The 20,062-nt window shown below is 41.0% G+C and overlaps 1 protein-coding gene across 2 annotated transcripts in view; it reads right to left on the bottom strand.

Moving 5' to 3' along the window:
- Positions 1 to 247: 247 nt before the first annotated feature.
- The window catches only part of LOC126248919 (uncharacterized), a 154,367-nt gene continuing 134,552 nt past the window's right edge, over positions 248 to 20,062 (bottom strand). The window contains exons 12-13 of one of the 2 annotated variants that reach the window (XM_049950412.1): positions 7,210 to 7,268; positions 248 to 332 (exon numbers count right to left, since the gene is read on the bottom strand). In XM_049950412.1, coding sequence (XP_049806369.1) covers positions 7,216 to 7,268 — 53 coding nt within the window. In that variant the 3' untranslated portion in view covers positions 248 to 332; positions 7,210 to 7,215. Of the gene's footprint in view, positions 333 to 4,457; positions 4,659 to 7,209; positions 7,269 to 20,062 lie in introns of those variants that run through there. The other variant, XM_049950413.1, reaches the window with a different exon arrangement.

Raw genomic sequence — 20,062 nt, 5'->3', positions numbered from 1 at the left:
GCCTGTCATAGCCTTATGTGACCTAACAATAGTACACAAAATAACAGACTTAATGGCTACAAATATAGCAATCTACATCTGACAAGAATTACCTGGAGCTAAAGAGGAATCAAGTCTTCAAATTCTTCAGCTCTCCCAGTACCATCCTGATCTGAAGTTAAGTTATTAAGTAGTAAAGGAAGGGAATGTGCAAGTAGAAGTTACAAGAGAGAGTGTTTTGAGGGGCAGAAACCATTGAAGCCAGGTTGTTTTAAGCAGATTTATTATTGTTTACAATGTAACAGATATCTTACATATTTACAAAAGGAACCAGTTTCTTCTAACATGTGGACCTGCAACAAATTAAAATGAATTTGTTACATGACATAAAATAATTAATCAACTTTAAATGACATATTAGTTGGTAGAGAAGTACAATCAGGTAGAAATTTCCAGGTAAGTACAATGTCTTATTTCAGGAGGAAGGAAGCTGGATATCCCCAAATGTCACAACTCTTGTAAGGTACAGGAAACACACAGGTGCACCCAGTATGAAGTTTCACTCTGCAGCAGAGTGAGCACTGATATCAAACTTCCTGCCAGATTAAAACTGTGTGTCGGACAAGTTTTCAAACCCAGGACCTTTGCTTTTTGCAGACAAGTGCTCTGCCAATGGAACTACCTGAGCACACCTCACAACCCGATGGTGATGACGTACTGGCAGAAGTAAATTTGTGCAGATGGGTCACGAGTTGTGCTTGGGTAGCTCAGTTGGTGGAGCACTTGCCCGCGAAAGGCATAGATCCCTGTGTTCAAGCCCCAGTCTGGCACAAAGTTTTAATCTTCCACGAAGTTTCAAACAGCTACATATTTAAGAATGTGAGAAAGGTACCACCTGAATGCTAAGATGGTGTATTGTCATAAAACACAACACAGGAATATGTCATAAGTATAAACTTTTCTATATCTACATCTACGTGACTACTCTGCTATTCACAATAAAGTGCCTGGCAGAAGGTTCAATGAGCCACCTTCAAGCTGTCTCTCTACCGTTCCACTCTCGAATGGTACGTGGGAAAAATGAGCACTTAAATTTTTTTGTGCGAGCCCTGATTTCTCTTATTTTATCGTGATGATCATTTCTTCCTACGTAGGTGGGTGCCAACAGAATGTTTTTGCAATTGGAGGAGAAAACTGGTGATTGAAATTTCATGAGAAGATTCCATCGCAATGAAAAACGCTTTTGTTTTAATGACTGCCACTCCAATTCACGTATCATGTCTGTGACACTATCTCCACTATTTCGCGATAATACAAAACAAGCTGCCCTTCTTTGAACTTTTTCGATGTCATCCGTCAGTCCCACCTGATGCGGATCCCACACCGCACAGCAATACTCCAGAATAGGGCAGACAAGTGTAGTGTAAGAAGTCTCTTTAGTCGACCTGTTGCACCTTCTACGTGTTCTGCCAATGAATCATAGTCTTTGGTTTGCTCTACCCACAATATTATCTATGTGATCATTCCAATTTAGGTTATTTGTAATTGTAATCCCTAAGTATTTAGTTGAATTTACAGCCTTCAGTTTTGTGTGACTTAGCGCGTAATCGAAATCTAGCTGATTCCTTTTAGTACTCATGTGAATAACTTCACACTTTTCCTTATTCAGGGTCAATTGCCACTTTTTGCACCATACAGATATCTTATCTAAATCATTTTGCAATTCATTTTGATCATCTGATGACTTTACAAGATGGTAAATGACAGCATCATCTGCAAACAAAATAAGACGACTACTCAGATTGTCTCCTATGTCATTAATATAGATCAGGAACAATAGAGGGCCTATAACACTTCCTTGGGGAACGCCGGATATTACTTCTGTTTTACTCGATGACTTCCCGTCTATTACTTAGAACTGTGACCTTTTTGACAGGAAATCACACAACTGAGGCGATACTCTGTAGGCACGCAGTTTGGTTAGAAGACACTTGTGATGAATCTAAAAATATGGAATCAATTTGACATCCCCTGTCGATAGCACTTATTACTCCACGAGTATAAAGAGCTAGTTGTGTTTCACAAGAACAATATTTTCTGAATCTGTGCTATGTGTCAATAAATCATTTTGTTCAAGGTACTTCATAATGTTCGAATACAGTATATGTTCCAAAACCCTACTGCAAATCGACGTCAATGATATAGGCCTGTAATTCAGCGGATTACTCCTACTTCCCTTTCTGGCAATTTTCCAGCCTTTAGGTGCAGATCTTTCTGTGAGCGAGTGGTTGTATATAATTGCTAAATATGGAGCTATTTTATCAGCATACTCTGAGAGGAACCTGACTGGTATACAATCTGGACCAGAGGCCTTGCCTTTATTAAGTGATTTAAGCTTCTTCGTTACTCGGAGGATATTTACTTCTATGTTTCTCATCTTGGCAGTTCTTGATTGGAATTCAGGAATATTTACTTCGTCTTCTTTGGTGAAGGAGTTTGAGAAAACTGTGTTTAATAACTCTGCTTTAGTGGCACTGACATCAGTGACTTCACCATTGTTATCGTGCAGTGAAGGTATTGATTGTGTCTTGCCACTTGTGTGCTTTATGTATGACCAGAATCTCTTTGGGTTTTCTGCCAGATTTCGAGACAGAATTTAGTTGTGGAAATTATTAAAAGCATCTCGCATTGAAGTACGCGCTATATTTTGAACTTCTGTAAAACTTTGCCAATCTTGGGGATTTTGCGTTCTTTTAAATTTGGCATGCTTTTTTCATTGATTCTGCATCAACGATTTGACCCGTTTTGTGTACCATGGGGGATCAGTGCCATCACTTATTAATTTATGTGGTATATATCTCTCAACTGCTGTTGATACTCTCTCTCTGAAAACATTCCAGAACTTTGCTACACTTACCTGACCAGATCGGAAGGAGTGAAGATTGTCTCTTAAAAAGGTGTTAAGAGCATTTTTATCTGCTTTTTTAAACAGATATACTTTGCATTTCTTTTTGATGGTTGTAGGTGTTACAGTATTCAGCCTAGTAGCAACTGCCTTGTGGTCGCTAATCCCTGTATTCGTCACAATACTCACTATTTTTCCAGGATTATTTGTAGCTGAAAGATCAAGTAGGCTTTCGCAACCATTTATGCTTCGAGTGGGCTCATGAACTAATTGTTCAAAATAATTTACTTAGAAAGCATTCAGTACAATTTCGGATGATGTTTTATGCCTGCCGCTGGCTTTAAACATATAATTTTTCCAGCATTTTGAGGGTAGATTGAAGTCGCCACCGACTATAATTGTATGAGCGGGGTACTTATTTGAAATGAGACTCAAGTTTTCTTTGAACTGTTCAGCAACTATGTCTTCTGAGTTGGGGGGGGGGGGGGGTCGGTAAAACAATCCAATTAATAGTTTTGTCCGATTGTCAGGTATAACCTCTACCCATACTATTTTGCATGAACTATCTACTTCAATTTCGCTACAAGGAAAACTACCTCTGACAGCAATAAATACTCCACCACCAACTGTATTTAATCTATCCTTTCTGAACACTGTTAGATCGTTTGAACAAATTTCGGCTGAACTTATTTCGGGCTTCAGCCAGCTCTCTGTACCTACAACTATTTGAGCTTCAGTGCTTTCTATTAGGGCTTGGAGTTCTAGTTCTTTCCCAAGACAGCTACAACAATTTACAACTACAATACTAATCGTTTCTACAAATACCTTACTGTGTTTTACCTGCCCACTTTTAGACAGACTGTGATCCCATGAGACCATATAACCTAAAAACTGCACAGTCCCTTCCACACAGCCCCTGCTACCCGTGTAGCCGCCTCCTGACCTATTAAGCGGAACCCGGAAACCCACCACATGATGGCGCAAGTCAAGGAATTTGCAGCCTACACGGTCACAGAACAGCCTGAGCCTTTGATTCAGACCCTCCACTCGGCTGTGCACCAAAGGACCACAGTTGGTTCTATCGATGATGCTGCAGATGGTGAGCTCCACATTAATCTCAGAAGCAAGACTGGCAATCTTTACCATTTCCGCTATCTGCCCGAAACCAGACAGAATCTGCTCCAATCCAAAGTGACACATGTCACTGGTACAGACAGGAGCCACCACCTTTCAGTTGGCTGCACCCTGTACTCTTCGTGGCATCCAGAATGACTCCCTCCCCCGAATACACACTGGCTTCCTTCCCCTGCTTGGCAGCCATGTTCCTAAAGGGCCCGTTACGCGCCTAACGTTGTAGCTCGAAACTACCAACAAGCCCACCCTCTGTGAATGCCCAGACCTTGCGCGCCGAGAAGCTTCCCCTGGAACAGGGTGGACGACTGCATCCGGCTCAGAAACATCGTCAGCCACAGATAACACCCAAAACCTATTTGTCAAACGAACCAGGGAGGTCCTACGATCGGCCCCTGAGAAAGTTTTTCACTGCCTGCCAGAATTTGGAATGATCTCCCACTCGACCACGGGTGAAGGGTCAACCTCAGTGCAGGCAGTACCTGAGGAGGTCACAGCAGTGGACTGATCGGAGGACACATGGGACGTGCTCGACATCCCTCGCATCTGATCCCCCACAGTGATGCTCCTTGGCAGCAGCCTCAAGCTGTGTGACGGAAGCCAACACAGCCTGAAGCTGTGGGGTCACCAGCTCAGCTCGCATCTGTACTCAACAATCACAGTTCCTATCCATTACTGCAGTCGCTCCTGTTTGAAGCTTGTAAAAATATGTAACAAGCAAACGGTGTACGCTTTATTAGTAGCAGGAACTAGCGGTGCGCTTCCGCTGATGGTCTAACCGACTCTGTTGTGATTACATTTTCTATCACTAAATAGATGAACTGTGTGTAGAAGAACTACACAGAAATCTCGTAGCTTCGGCTAACACTCCTATAACACACATATAGCTTTGTATTGCCCCTAGCCTGCAACGCCACCAGAACATAAACCAATAACAGAGCGTTTTCGATAATGTGACCAGATCTTGATATTTAATGACTTTTTTAAGCTTTAATTACACAAATATAACACACATTTTGTGAGAATATTGGCTGTAAATGCTATTTAAATGCTATAATCAATCAGAATAACTACAATCCGAAGCATATTTTTAACATATGAAAATAGCTTATGGTGATCCGTCACAACAGTGAATAATTTGCAAATAAATATGGATGGAACTTGTTGATGGTCAAAAAAACTGCAAGGCACTCTTTCTCAGCTGTAGAGTTGTTGTTCTCAGACTTGGAGAGTACTCTTGTCTTATAAGCTATCACCTTCTCAGAACCTTCCTGAATGTATACTACAACTGCCCCTATTCCAAAACAATAGTGTTGATGTTAAGTTCTGTCTTGGCATTCCTGTCATACAACGCTAGAACTGGAGAAGATGTTAGTGCCTCCTTAAGAACAAGGAAAGAGATTTATTGCACCTCACTCCACGGAAATTTGTTGCAGTTCTTGTAAGGGATGTTTCTTGGTACAGAAGTCCTTTATGAATGGGCAGTAGTAGAAGCACAATCCGAGGAAACTTCTCAGATCAGAAATATGACGAGGAGCCAGAAAATCTGTGACTGCTCTTATTTTCACTGTCCAACCCATAGCATGCCAGCCAGCAATGCTAACCACTACACCACATCATATGTACCAGAGCTCATGGCAATATTTCCTATGCTTTACACCTTTAGTTCCTCCATAACTCTTACGACAGGTTTGCAACTTACAGAGAAGTGATATTTCCTAATTAAATTCTTACTGAAATGAAGTGGTATAGATAAGTATTAAACTATACTAGTTATCTATTATACAATAAGACTGAGTACATTTACTGTTTTAAAACAAAACTGGAAAGCAGGATAATCAAATGGAAAGTATGTACATAAAATCATCTACAGACCAGAAATAAAAATATTACTAAATAATGAGTATTTAAAAATAAGTTAACCAACACATTTTTCTCACAGTATTGCACAGAAGATTTTTTTCTTTGCAGAACGTAACTGCCTAAACCATGAAGAACTATATTTCTCATTAAAATTCACATTATACCACTCTTAACAAATCCCTATACAACAGCAGTTATGTATTATTTTTCTTACAAGAAAAACCTGTATGTTTATGACACAATAATAATAATAAAAGAAAAGATTTTTTGAGGACTAAATATGTCAGAATAAGGCAATTATATGACACAAAGTAATAAAAAATTTGAGTACATGAATTTATTTCACAACTCATGAAATCTCAATAGGGGTAAGATAGATACTGCCTACAGGAAAATTAAAGAGACCTTTGGAGATAAGAGAACCACTTGTATGAACATCAAGAGTTCAGATGGAAACCCAGTTCTAAGCAAAGAAGGGAAAGCAGAAAGGTGGAAGGAGTATATAGAGGGTCTATACAAGGGCGATGTACTTGAGGACAATATTATGGAAATGGAAGAGGATGTAGATGAAGATGAAATGGGAGATACGATACTGCGTGAAGAGTTTGACAGAGCACTGAAAGACCTGAGTCGAAACAAGGCCCCCGGAGTAGACAACATTCCATTGGAACTACTGACGGCCTTGGGAGAGCCAGTCCTGACAAAACTCTACCATCTGGTGAGCAAGATGTATGAAACAGGCGAAATACCCTCAGACTTCAAGAAGAATATAATAATTCCAATCCCAAAGAAAGCAGGTGTTGACAGATGTGAGAATTACCGAACAATCAGTTTAATAAGCCACAGCTGCAAAATACTAACACGAATTCTTTACAGACGAATGGAAAAACTAGTAGAAGCCGACCTCGGGGAAGATCAGTTTGGATTCCGTAGAAATACTGGAACACGTGAGGCAATACTGACCTTACGACTTATCTTAGAAGAAAGATTAAGGAAGAGGAAAAAAGTAAGAGGTCAAACAACAACATGTCAAAGGAAATCTGCCAGTAACCTATTTTCTGTTAGTTTTTTTATAATGCACATCAAGACTTCTCTCTGTCAAGTAAGTGTGAAGTTAGTGGTGACTGTTGTTGTTGTTGTTGTTGTTGGTGGTGGTGGTGTCATCATCGTAATCAAATTACAGTCTCTTCTGGAAATTGAATTTCGTAATTCAATTATCTGTACGATTTTACTGTTTAGAATTAAAAACTTTAAATTCATTTAGAATGATATCAAATTATATTTGACTTCAGATTAAATATTTCCTTTTCAATATATTCCAATATACTCACCCTTCCTTACAGGTAGTGTTGCTTCCTCACTAGATGTGGTGACGTGACTCCTTCTGCACCTATAATTAGGTAGGATTAAAAAAAAAAAAATGTTGAAATAGCATACTATTTGCAAATACTATAATACAGTCAATTACATAAGGCAACAGTATCAGTAAACAAGAAGGCACTGATCAAAATGTAATCCACTGGGTACTTAATACAATACGTTTGTATTGAGGATTTCCTAAGTGGGGGATAAATCCTTCAAAATAACAACAACAATCAAGTTCTTCCAGACAGAGTATGAACAGGAAGATATTAGAAAGACAACAGATACGTAATTACAACTGACTTATAGACAACTATAACACCTGTCTTGGATTTCATATACATTCGTTAGGCTCCACTCAGCCAGCCAACCCCTTCTCCTCCTCCTCCTTCTCCAAAAAAGTGGAAACTCTCAGAGATAGACAACTGAATTGTACTCTGAATAAGGTGTGGAGCAAATGGCTGATCAAGTTTACAATTTTATAAGAACATGCACAGTAAAAATGTATTAACAAAGAAAAGAGTTAGTTAATGAAGCTACAGTAACAATAGTCAGAGGAGATGAGGAATTTCATCCATTCCACATTCAATTGCCTTAAGTATTGCATATACTTTGGCATCATAAGTTGGTGGTTGTTTAGGAAGACTGAATCTGGAGACATTGTCAGGAAAAACAACAAAGCAGGCAAGGGTATCTCAACCGTTTAGACCACAATAAAATCATGAAGTACCTTTAGCCCTCGAGCAGGCATACTTCTGTATGGAATACCCCAACTTTATTTTCTAAGCATGGTAGCATTATTCAACAAAGTATGTGATTATTATGTCTGTTATTCACTTCTGTTATCTTGTATGTTGAATAGAGCAAGTGTCATTCTATTCAGCACATTTTATTACATATTTACTATGTTACTGCGAGAAGTGGTTATTGCTGATGCATATGATTTCCCACACAGCTGGTCACATAAGAAGTTTAACATTACAGCATAGTTCTGCTACTACAAGTGTTATTTGGTATGCTTAGTGATTTCATTTGACATTTGTGATCATAGTGTAACCACACATGTACTGTAGTCATTTAGGATGACTTCTGAAGAAACACTGAAAATATTGGATGAATTTTCTACAGAAGAAGACGCCACAAAGAGTCGGCAACCTGATGAAAGGAAAGAAAGAGCAGAGGAAGATCAACATAACACTGATTCAAAACTAGACTCTGTTACCAGTAAAAATAATACAAAAGCTAATCAGGATTGTAATGATTATTTTTTTGGTACAGATAATGTACGTAAATATCAAAAAATGATTTTTCAAAAGAGGTGGGGAGCCTGGAGGAAGCAAGATTTCAAACAAAAGTATCAAGGACATGTAAACTACTCTAACACATTCTGCTACAAACATCATTGGTGATATTTCAGTGTATCATACAATAACACATAATGGTATAGTGGAAGACATTGTTGCACATACTAACAGCTACATTCAAAAACAATACAGCATCGTCCGATATTTGCAAGGCAGGGATTCCACAGAAAAGTTGAGAACTGAAATTATGGCTGCTATAACCCTGTACATAATACAGGGTGATTCAAAAAGAATACCACAACTTTAGGAATTTAAAACTCTGCAACGACAAAAGGCAGAGCTAAGCACTATCTGTCGGCGAATTAAGGGAGCTATAAAGTTTCATTTAGTTGTACATTTGTTCGCTTGAGGCGCTGTTGACTAGGCGTCAGCGTCAGTTGATGCTAAGATGGTGACCGCTCAACAGAAAGCTTTTTGTGTTATTGAGTACGGCAGAAGTGAATCGACGACAGTTGTTCAGCGTGCATTTCGAATGAAGTATGGTGTTAAACCTCCTGATAGGTGGTGTATTAAACGTTGGTATAAACAGTTTACAGAGAATGGGTGTTTGTGCAAAGGGAAAAGTTCTGGACGGCCGAGAACGAGTGATGGAAATGTAGCACGCATCCAGCAAGCATTTGTTCGCAGCCCAGGAAAATCGACTCGCAGAGCTAGCAGAGAGCTGCAAATTCCACAGTCAACTGTATGGAGAGTCCTACGAAAAAGGTTAGTTATGAAACCTTATCGTCTGAAATTGGTTCAAGCACTGTCTGCAACTGATAAGATTAAAAGAATCGATTTCTGTGATTTTATCCTTGCTCAAATGGAAACAGATGAATCTTTCGTTTCAAAGATTGTGTTTAGTGATGAAGCAACTTTCCACACTAACGGGAAAGTCAACCGTCACAATGTCTGTATATGGGGCACTGACAATCTGCGGGAAACAACTCAGTATGAACGTGACTCGCCTAAGGTGAACGTTTTCTGTGCCATTTCAGCCAATAAAGTTTTTGGTCTCTTTTTCTTTGAAGGTGCTACTGTAACTGGACTACAGTATCTGGAGATGTTAGAGAATTGGCTGTTCCCTCAGCTCGAACAAGAAGCACAACAATTCATATTTCAGCAGGATGGAACGCCACCACATTGGCACTTATCTGTCCGTAACTACCTGAACGTCAACTACCCGAGGCGATGGATCGGCCGCCAGGCAGCCCGTGACAGAGCACTTCATCACTGGCCTCCAAGAAGCCCTGATCTTACCCCCTGCGATTTTTTCTTATGGGGGTATGTTAAGGATATAGTGTTTCGGCCACCTCTCCCAGCCACCATTGATGATTTGAAACGAGAAATAACAGCAGCTATCCAAACTGTTACGCCTGATATGCTACAGAGAGTGTGGAACGAGTTGGAGTATCGGGTTGATATTGCTCGAGTGTCTGGAGGGGGCCCTATTGAACATCTCTGAACTTGTTTTTGAGTGAAAAAAGAACCTTTTTAAATACTCTTTGTAATGATGTATAACAGAAGGTTATATTATGTTTCTTTCATTAAATACACATTTTTAAAGTTGTGGTATTCTTTTTGAATCACCCTGTACCTGGATACACGCCACAGCACCAGGCCACCGACATGCTACAGTTCAAATACTGGACCAGCTACCAGAGGCTGCCTCCAGTGGTCCACATGACTTGTGCACACAGCATGGCATCCGCTGCACCATTTACCGCAGCCCTCCTCTATATAAGCACAGGGCAGCAGGCACTCACTCTCGTATTGCGTTCATACCTATTGTCAGCAACTGCCTGTATCAATACCTGGATTGTTTCTATGTATGTGTCTATGTTTTCAACTGCTGTTTGCTTATATGTGGGAGAAGATGAACTTTGGTTCATTGTGGCTGGGCTCTTGTTCGTGTCTTACAGTATGATACAAGTGGTGATGTGCTGGTGTTCACTTCTGCATGTTCTGTCTATTTGGTTTCTCCTTTGGTTCTTCTGTCCATGGAGGCATGCTCCATCCAATCACTCCTCAAGCAGCAGGAGGCTCCTACAATTGCTATTATGAGCTTGTGGGCCACACTATGCAGGCTTTCATGCTGTCAGCGTACTTGCCATCCTTTCTCCCCTTTACAATGACAAGGCTGAAGACTGGGAGGCTTATAAGAAGCAGCTTCAGCAACACTTGCTCGCTTTTGGTGTCACTGATGCAAATATGTGTAAAGCTTTGTTCCTTTCTTGTATTTCTCCTCAGACCTACTGGTTGTTGGGCCAATTACCCCACTCCAGGAACCTGTGTCACTTTCATTAGATGAAATTTTTAATTGTCAAATTATCACAGTAAACTCAGGCATGTCAGTGTAGTGTGTGGAGTTCTAGCATTATCATAAACAGCCTCACCTACTGGGCTTGGGTGGCTGAAATCCATGGCTTCAGTTGCAATGTCAATTTGTTATCAATGCTCATCACGATTCCTATGCTGATTCTGTCTTCTGTGACACCATCATCTGGTTGGCTTCTGATAAAAAGGTGTGTCAATGTGCACTAAAGTATGAAAATCCATCTTCCTGAAGTGTTAAATATTGCTCAATGTTTTCAGGTATCTCGTACTGCTGGTGATCAGACTGAGACTTGGTGTGACATTGCCACAGTGGTTCCTATTCCTTCTTGTCTGGCATGGGTCAGTTCTTGGGGGAGGATGATGATATGATGCACTTCATTTCTGACCAGGTACTTACCAGCAGTTAGAGTCTCTGTGTTCTGAGTCTTTGTCTCTTTTCTTGGCTGGGTTAGGTCGTGCCTCAAATTTTGTGGTCTACATTACCCTGAAACCATACGTGTCCTATTCCAGTGGCTTTACACGAGCAAGTGAAACCAGAATTGGACTCGGACAGGCTGACATTGTTAGGTGTTACACAGCTGACGCCCTACTACATTCAGTGAGTGGTCGACCTCTCTCGTTACTGTTACAAAACCGACTGGTCAGATTCACCTTTGTGGCAACTTTAAAGTTTCAGTTAACGCTCAACTTATCATTGATACATACCATTTGTCCCATGTGGACAAGTTATTAGCTAAACTCACCGGGGGCCAGTTTGTCTCCAAAACTGATTTATCTGAAGCCTATTTACAGGTTCCAACGGAGGAGGATTCTAAATGGCTCCTTGTGATTAACACGCCCTTCAGGCTGTACCATGATCAGTGCCTCCTGTACAGTGTGGCTAATGCCATTGTGATTTTTCAGCATTTTTTGGAACAACTGACGATGTCTATTCCAGGACTCATGAACTAACTCAATGACTTCATTGTGGCAAGGGCATCCATTTAACTTATGCACCTTCTTCACAGTCTTTCTTACTGCAGGGTTGAAATGCAACTTAACCAAGTCACACTTCTTCGGCCATCCACTGTGTATTTGGGGTCTGAGGTTCCTCAGGATGGTGTTAAGCCTTCATGTCATCAAGCTGTCGTGGTCACAGTTCTGCACCACCCTACAAATGTCAAAGAACTTCAAGCATTTTTAGGTAAAATTGCTTACTATCCCAAATTTACTCCCAATGTTGCTATGTTGGCCCATCACCTCCACGAGTTGCTCCACAAGAACTTTCCTTTTCAGTGGATGCTGGCCTGCAAGGGCACACATGCTTTTGTAATCTACATTACATTCTGCTCCTTGTTTGACTGCTTTCCATCCTGGCCACCACCTGATTTTGGCTACAGATGCCACTCAGTATGGATTTGGGGCCATTATCACATTTTGTTCCAATGTAGATGTTGAGGCACAATTTACAGTAGTAGGGTTTCCTACTATAGGCTTCCAGATCACAGTTGCCTTCACTGTTGATCCAGATTTGCGTCAAGTTGTTCACCCGGTTCAGGACAGTTTGCTAGACAGGCCTTTCGGCAGCACTTCTGATCCTCTGCGTAACTATTTTGCCACTGTAGAGTGACCATATTGCTGTAATTTAAAGCATTACCTTTGTGTGTGGGATACAGGTCCTCATCCTATGGCGAATATATCCTACTGAAGTGTGTTCTGTGAGTTCTGTTCAACCCAATGTAATGATATATGCTGATGTTTTAACTAGCTCATTATTTGCCCTTCTCATTATATTTTGGTCATTAATCACTGCTTCCTATGCATACTTGCCTCTTCATTCATTTTAGGAACAATCACAATGTTTTTGTATGACAACAATTGATGTAGTGCAGTTATATATCAATACGACACTCTCCAAATAACTTTTCTGCTTTAAGTCTGGTAACCTGTTTGGAAGTGGACATTCCTGTCAGTAGGGTACCATTTGTTAAGTATTTAACTGATTTGAAGCATTTTGTTACTATTACTCAAACTTTTCTTTGCTGCGGATTTATCGGGATGACTTTATCCGAGACCTCTTTGTTGGGTGGTGTTACTCATCAGCCGCATGCACACCTTACTGGCAGTTAGAGAAGAAGAGTTTAACATTTCATTTTCTGTATATGAGTTGCAGGGGGAATAAATATCTATCCAGACAGAAGCCCATTTTATTTGGTCAAGTCTAACACAAATGGGGTTTGACAGGTCCCTCATATGTTGCCAGCAAAGGACTTCTTAAATCTCAATGGCCATCACCCCAAGGATGCCCAGATTTTACATTTTCAGAAGTCATTGTGTTGACCAACCTCAATGCTGGGTGTCCCCAGGTTTTCCACATCCATATCCAAGCATTTATGACCAGTACTCTGAGGTAAAAAAAAATGAGCTATCCACCCCAATAACACATTGAAATTTCATCACTAATACCACTAGCACACAGATTTTAACTTTTTATATTGTACACGAAACAAAAGTAGCCATGCTTTATAGATTTAGATGGGCTAAACACAAATATCAAGGTTAAAATTGTCTCCTAGCTCTGGGTTACAAGTACATAATGTATTTACACGTAAAATGTACACTTTCATGTCCGGAAATGTCACAGTTAATAAAATGTTCTAGGCTAGTATGCCATGGTTGAATTTATTTCACCTTAAAACTCAACATTTCATCCACATCTGCAGAGGACATTTTCAAGGGGAATGGTAAAATCTTTGAATGTCTGACTCACACTCTGGCTCACCACTGATTCATCAAAATTCCATTTCTGTGTGCTTCCGTGCAGTGGCTTAACATCACATTTTGAATGGGCGAGCGCTATTGGCCGGTCATCTGCCATTGTCCGCTGTTGCTCTCACCCCACGGTGGAAGACTGGTACACATCGTCATCAGCACTGGAATCCAAATGTCATTCAATTTCATGTCCCTCTCCTTCCTATCGAAATTCCGTGTAGTTGTGGGGAGGTGTACGTGGGTACTACAAAATGAATGGTCAAAAAATGACTAGAAGAGCACAATGGCAATTGCAGAAGATGGGAGACTGACAGATCAGCTGTTGTGGAACATGCTTTGCAGCCATGAGACCACCACATTCATTTTGATAAGCCCCAAGTACTGGCAGCTACAAGTGGATATCACGAAATGTTATACAGAGAGGCCACAGAGATTGTGAAACACTCTGTTAATTTCAGTAGGATGGAGGAGGACATGAAATTGAATGAAGCTGAAGATGTGTACAAGTCTTCCACCATAGGGTGAGAGCAACAGTGGACGACGGCAGTCCACAGCTGCCAATTGCGCTTGTGCACTCAAAAACATGTGAAGTCATGCCACTGCAAGAAAATGGAATTTTGCTGTATCCTGGTAGCGAGTCAGGGTGTGAATCGGACATTCAAAGAAGCTATGACACCTTGAAAATGTCCTCCACAGATGGGGATGAAATGTTTGGGTCTAAGGTGAAATCCATTCAATGATGGCATAATAGCCCAGAACATTTTGTTAATTGTGATAATGTATTTACATTTCACAATCACACTTATGGGACATTATAAGAACTACATGCAAAGGCATTGTGAGAAGGGTTGCTCTGCTGTGAGTGAGTAAGAGAGATGGACACTACCAGTACAATTGGCAACACTGCTTTACACCACACAAAATCACAGAGTATGAGCTCTGAGATCTGATCAGCGATTTAGATCTTTCAAAGCATAAAACCAAACTCTTGACCTCACAACTGAAATAGCAGAATCTCCTCATGACACAGGACCTATGACTGTGTTGTGGGAGTGTCAGGAAAAGCTTGCATGTCATTTCAGTACTGAAGACTACATTACATTCTGCAGTGACACAGACAGTTTGTTGGAAGACCTGAACATTACATACAAACTAGATAACTGGATACACTTTATAGACGGCTAAAAAATAAGCCTGAATGCAATACTGTTACAATAGTAATGATAGGCCACCATCCATCCCTGTTGCATATGCTGCCTTAGCTAAAGAAAGTTATACCATGTTGAAATCCACTGTAAACTGAGTTAATTACAATAAGCATGCAAGGCTGGTAAATGGAAATTTCCAAGTTATTGTGATGCTATTGGGTTTGCAAGGGGGTTACGCTAGATACGGCTGCTACCTGTGTGAGTGGGACAGTTGTGCAAGAGAAAAACACAACAAACAGAGGGAATGGCCTAAACGAGAAGCTCTGGTGTGTGGGTCAAAAAATACTGCCAAAGAACCTCTAGTGAATCAACATAATTTCTCTCCCACTATTGCATGTTAAGTTGGGACTACAACAGCACGTGTTAAATCTGTGCACAGGAATGAAGCAGCCTTTCAGTATCTTTGTAAGACATTTCCACGACTCAGTACAGAAAGGATCACAAAGAGGATATCCATAGATATGCCAGCAGCTGGGGAACATACACTTTGAGTCCACTCTAAACCCTGATCAACTGCATGCGTGGCAGTGTTTTCACAACATGATGACACTGTTCTTGGGAAGCAGGAAATTACAGGAACGTTGTGGAGAAATCCATTCATCCTTATAAAGTCACTGGCTGCAAAATTACCCTGAAGAAGCACTTCCTTCATTCCCACCTTGGTGTTCCCTGAGGACTGTGGTGCATTCAGTGATGAGCATGGCAAGCAATTCTGCCAGCACATTTCTTTCATGGAACAGTGGTACACAGGATGATGGATTACTGATACACTGGCTGATGTCAGCTGGATGTTACAGAGATGCTAGAGACACCATCCAAAAGAGGGAGAGAAAGAAATGGCGTGAACAAACTACTTAAGTTCAATTACTGTATAAAGCCTATTGATTACGGTATCAATATATGTGAAACATAAAATCTCAACTAACTTGTAACCTTGAGCTAGGAGACAATTTTAAATGTAATATTTGTCTTCAACACATTGAAATCTACACTGAAGAGCCAAAGAAACTGGTACTACTGCTTAATATCATGCAGTGTCCCAGTGAGCATGCAGAAGTGTCGCAACACGATGTGGCATGGACTCTACTAATGTCTGAAGTACTGCTTGATGGAATTGACACCATGAATTCTGCATGGCTGTCCACAAATCTGTAAGAGTATGAGGTGGAGATCTCTTCTGAACAGCATGTTGCAAAGAATATCAGGTATGCTCAATAGTGTTCATGTATGGGGAGTTTGGTGGCCAGTGGAAGTATTTAAACTCAGAAGAGTGTTCCTGGAGCCACTCTGTAGCAATTGTGGTCGTGTTGGGTGTCACATTGTCCTAATGAAATTGCCCAAGTTGGTGGCAATGCACAACAGACATGAATGTATGCAGGTGGTGATCACACAGGATGCTTACGTACATGTCACCTATCAGAGTTGTATCTAAACATATCAAGGGCCCCATATCATTCCAACTGCACACACCCTACACCGTTACAGAGCCTCTGCCAGCTTGAACAGTCCCCTGCTGACATGCAGGGTCCATGGATTCATGAGGTTGTCTCCATACCTGTACATGTCCATCCACTAAACACAATTTGAAATGAGGCTCGTCTGAGCAGGCAACGTGTTTCCAGACATCAACAGTCCAGTGACGGTGTTGACGGGCCCAGGCGAGGCATAATGCTTTGTGTTGTGCAGTCATCAAGGGTACACGAGTGGGCTTTCGGCTCCGAAAGTCCATGTCGATGATGTTTTGTAGAATGGTTTGCACCCTGACACTTGTTGATGGCCCAGCATTGAAATTTGCAGCAATCTGCGGAAGGGTTGCACTTCTCTCACACTGAACGATTCTCTTCAGTCATCGTTGGTCCCATTCTTGCAGGATCTTTTTCCATCCTCAGCGATGTCAGAGATTTGATGTTTTATGGGACTCCTGGTATTCACGGTACATTCACGAAAAGATTGTTTGGGAAAATCCCCACTTTATCATTACTTCGGAGATGCTGTGCTCCATCACACGTCTGCCGATGGTAGCATCACGTTCAAACTCACTTAAATCTTGATAACCTGCCATTGAAGGGAGCAGTAACTGATCTAACAACTGTGCCAGACACTTGTCGTCTTATATAGGCATTGCCGATCACAACACCATATTCTTGCTGTTTACATATCTCTGTATTTGAATACACATGCCTATACCAGTTGCTTTGGTGCTTCAGTGTATAGACACTGTCTGCTCTGGTTCCTGTAAAAAAAATCCTCTGCGGACCAGTGATACTTGAAAACAATGAGACAATTCACAAAAACTAAAATTGTGAACCATATTCATCTTTTTATTAAAATAAAACACAGAAGAGTTGGTAAACCAGCCTTTATCCTCTTGTCTAGATCTAAAACAAAATCAATACACAACAAGCAACGTGATGTACTTCTTTCCACTGACCTATGACAGTATCTCAGAAGAGTGGGAGTGATACATTTAGTCAAGAATATTCAATGCAATCTCTGTTAACTGCCACATCTGCTAATTTGTTTTCTTGCATTCCCAGTTACACAGATACTCATAGAATGACACTTTATTCCCGAGCTTTTGCACATGGAGAGGGGTGTCCTGGATATTTTGGACCTGCTTATTGCAGGGTACATGCCCAGCATAAAGTGGAGGGTACTCAGGGACTCTGAGCCAATCAGGAATTTCCAGCTCAAACACATCTCCTCTGCTTCAGTAACTCCATATCATTAGTGAGATGAATCTTGAGGAAATGCTCTGGGGAAACCACTTAGCAGACCTGCTTGGGTCCCACGTACGAATATAGGTGCAAAACTGCAGTTTTCATTAAAATTTCATGAAAGACCAAGTTAAAATGGTATAAGGAGGCCTGGAAAAAACTGGTTTCATCAGAAGAGTTATGCTAGAAGCTGCTTCAAACTAATCATATGTGTCCAGTATGGTACACATTACACACAGTCATGGATTCTGCTTTACAAAGGACGATGTTGGGTCTGTAAATATTTGGGCATACAGCAAGGACTACATACACTGCTCATCTTACAGTGACTGGTTGATGGTGACCATTATACATTATAGTGCGATTAAAATTACTTTGTAAGTATGAGATGGCAGAGAGAGAGAGAGAGAGAGAGAGAGAGAGAGAGAGAGAGAGAGGAGGGAGGGAGGGAGGGAGGGAGGGAGGGAGGGAGGAAGAGGGAGTGGGAGCAGGAGAGGGAGCGGGAGCAGGAGAGGGGGCGGGAGCGGGAGAGGGATTGGGAGAGCGAGAGCTGGTGCATAACATGCTACATGCTCATGCAATCTGATGATGTGCAGTCTTTATCAATAAGTCATATTTAGGGGTGGTGTTTTTGGTAGTGTAGGTTTTTGCAGCGGCAATGTTGGGCGGCAGTTACGATGGTGGAGTGCAGTGCCGGCAAGAGAAATGGTTCTATTTAGAATGAACATTGTAATTACCTGTTCAAAGAAAAATAATAGTATATGGAGCTACTGTGTTTGTTTCCTCTTCCAACCTAATGTTCCACACTCTGGGCCCTCTGTAACAGGAACTGTGTTTCGATTCTCACTGAGCATGCCCGGCATCACTGCACGTCACGTGTGCCTACAGAAGAGGCAATACATTGAACACAGGGAGCCTGAGAAAGAACTGTGACTGGATAACAATTTGCACTCACCATTCTAGTCACTGGAATGTTAATGAGCAAGCTATTATAACTGAATGATACAAATGGTCACTGGAGGCCAGTTGCATTGTTTCTTACAGATTTTAATACAACCACAAAACCATGGGTTACTTCAGCAAATCGCTCACTCCTTCAGATGACAATGCATGTCTTCTCCACAATTTTAAACAATGGGCTTGCAATCAGTTTCAACTAACTGAGTGTTTACGAGACTTAGTAGGGAGATCAGGCAGGTGTTGAAATGGCTTACTCAGTATTTTTCCTAGGTCTGCAGGACACCAGCCATTAGTTTAGGAAACATTTTTAAAATAAAATAAACTGCCAATTTTTTTTGTACAGGATCAAAACTGAAAATGTTGGGTGTGTGCCTTCCCAGCTTCTGAAACAGGAGTCTTGTATTAGGAGAGAGAAAGTGCATGTTAAGAGTCTGAACTTATGCTGCTTTTCTTTCCCACATCACTTATACACTTCATCCTTTTCTTCCAACCGTTAATTTTTCTCCATAAGAAGGAAGTATTTTAAATTCCAAAGATGACTTAAGAGAGAGGAAGTGAGAGGGAGGGAGAGGGAGGGGGAGTGAGTGAGAGAGAGAGAGAGAGAGAGAGAGAGAGAGAGAACACACTGCTCCAGCTGTTTGCATTTTGGAAGCTGGAAAATACATATTCCATTATTCAGTAAAGTGACTCCACAAAAACATACAGAATTAATCACTGTTACATAATACTGCACGAGGCATTACTATCAGCTCATTGCAGCCACATAAATAATGCACTTCCATGAATATAAGCAATGTGCAATACAGTTTTAGTTGTAATTTTGGTAACAGGTACCATACTATGGTTTTAATAATATGATTATGCCACAAGTGCCGAGTAAATAGGCGAATTACTCAACATTGAACTGAACCAGTTGAAGATCTTTTATTTGTGGACAAAACTATTTTGCTACTGTATGTAACAGAATAAAAATAACAGAATGAGATGCAATAAGATATGCAGCCAATTCACTGCAAATAAATAGTGTCAACAGTCCTATGGAAGAAATTGCTATTTAATCCACACAAAATACACAGGGTCATCAAGAGAGGGGCTCATCTCACTATATAGCAGTCTGAAACAGCAATGTGAGAAGTAGCAATGTAGGTATCAATTGGCTGTACAGTGAACAGAGGCACAATAGGGGCACTAGAATGGTTGGACACATCTGAGACAATAGCCTCATGTCTTTGTTCCTGATGGTACAGTCTTAGACAATAAAACTGACCGCCGGCCGGCCGCCACAGAGACTAAGTCCGAGTCATTCACTTAAGGTGGCCAATAAAACTGACCGCCCCTGACAACTCTAAGTCCGGCCATATGCACAATCTGGCAACACTGTAAGATGCGGAAGTGTTAGGAGGAAGTATTGTCTACTTCCGAGACGTTGTCGGACTATGTGAGCCCGTGGTCTAGTGGCAAGCGTCGTGCGTTCTAAGCTTATAGTCGCCTGTTCGCGTCCAACTG

Source organism: Schistocerca nitens, chromosome 3 (genome assembly GCF_023898315.1).
Source record: "Schistocerca nitens isolate TAMUIC-IGC-003100 chromosome 3, iqSchNite1.1, whole genome shotgun sequence".
NCBI lineage: Eukaryota > Metazoa > Arthropoda > Insecta > Orthoptera > Acrididae > Schistocerca > Schistocerca nitens.
Note: the sequence above shows the minus strand (reverse complement) of the source record. Positions and strands in the feature narration are given on the sequence as shown.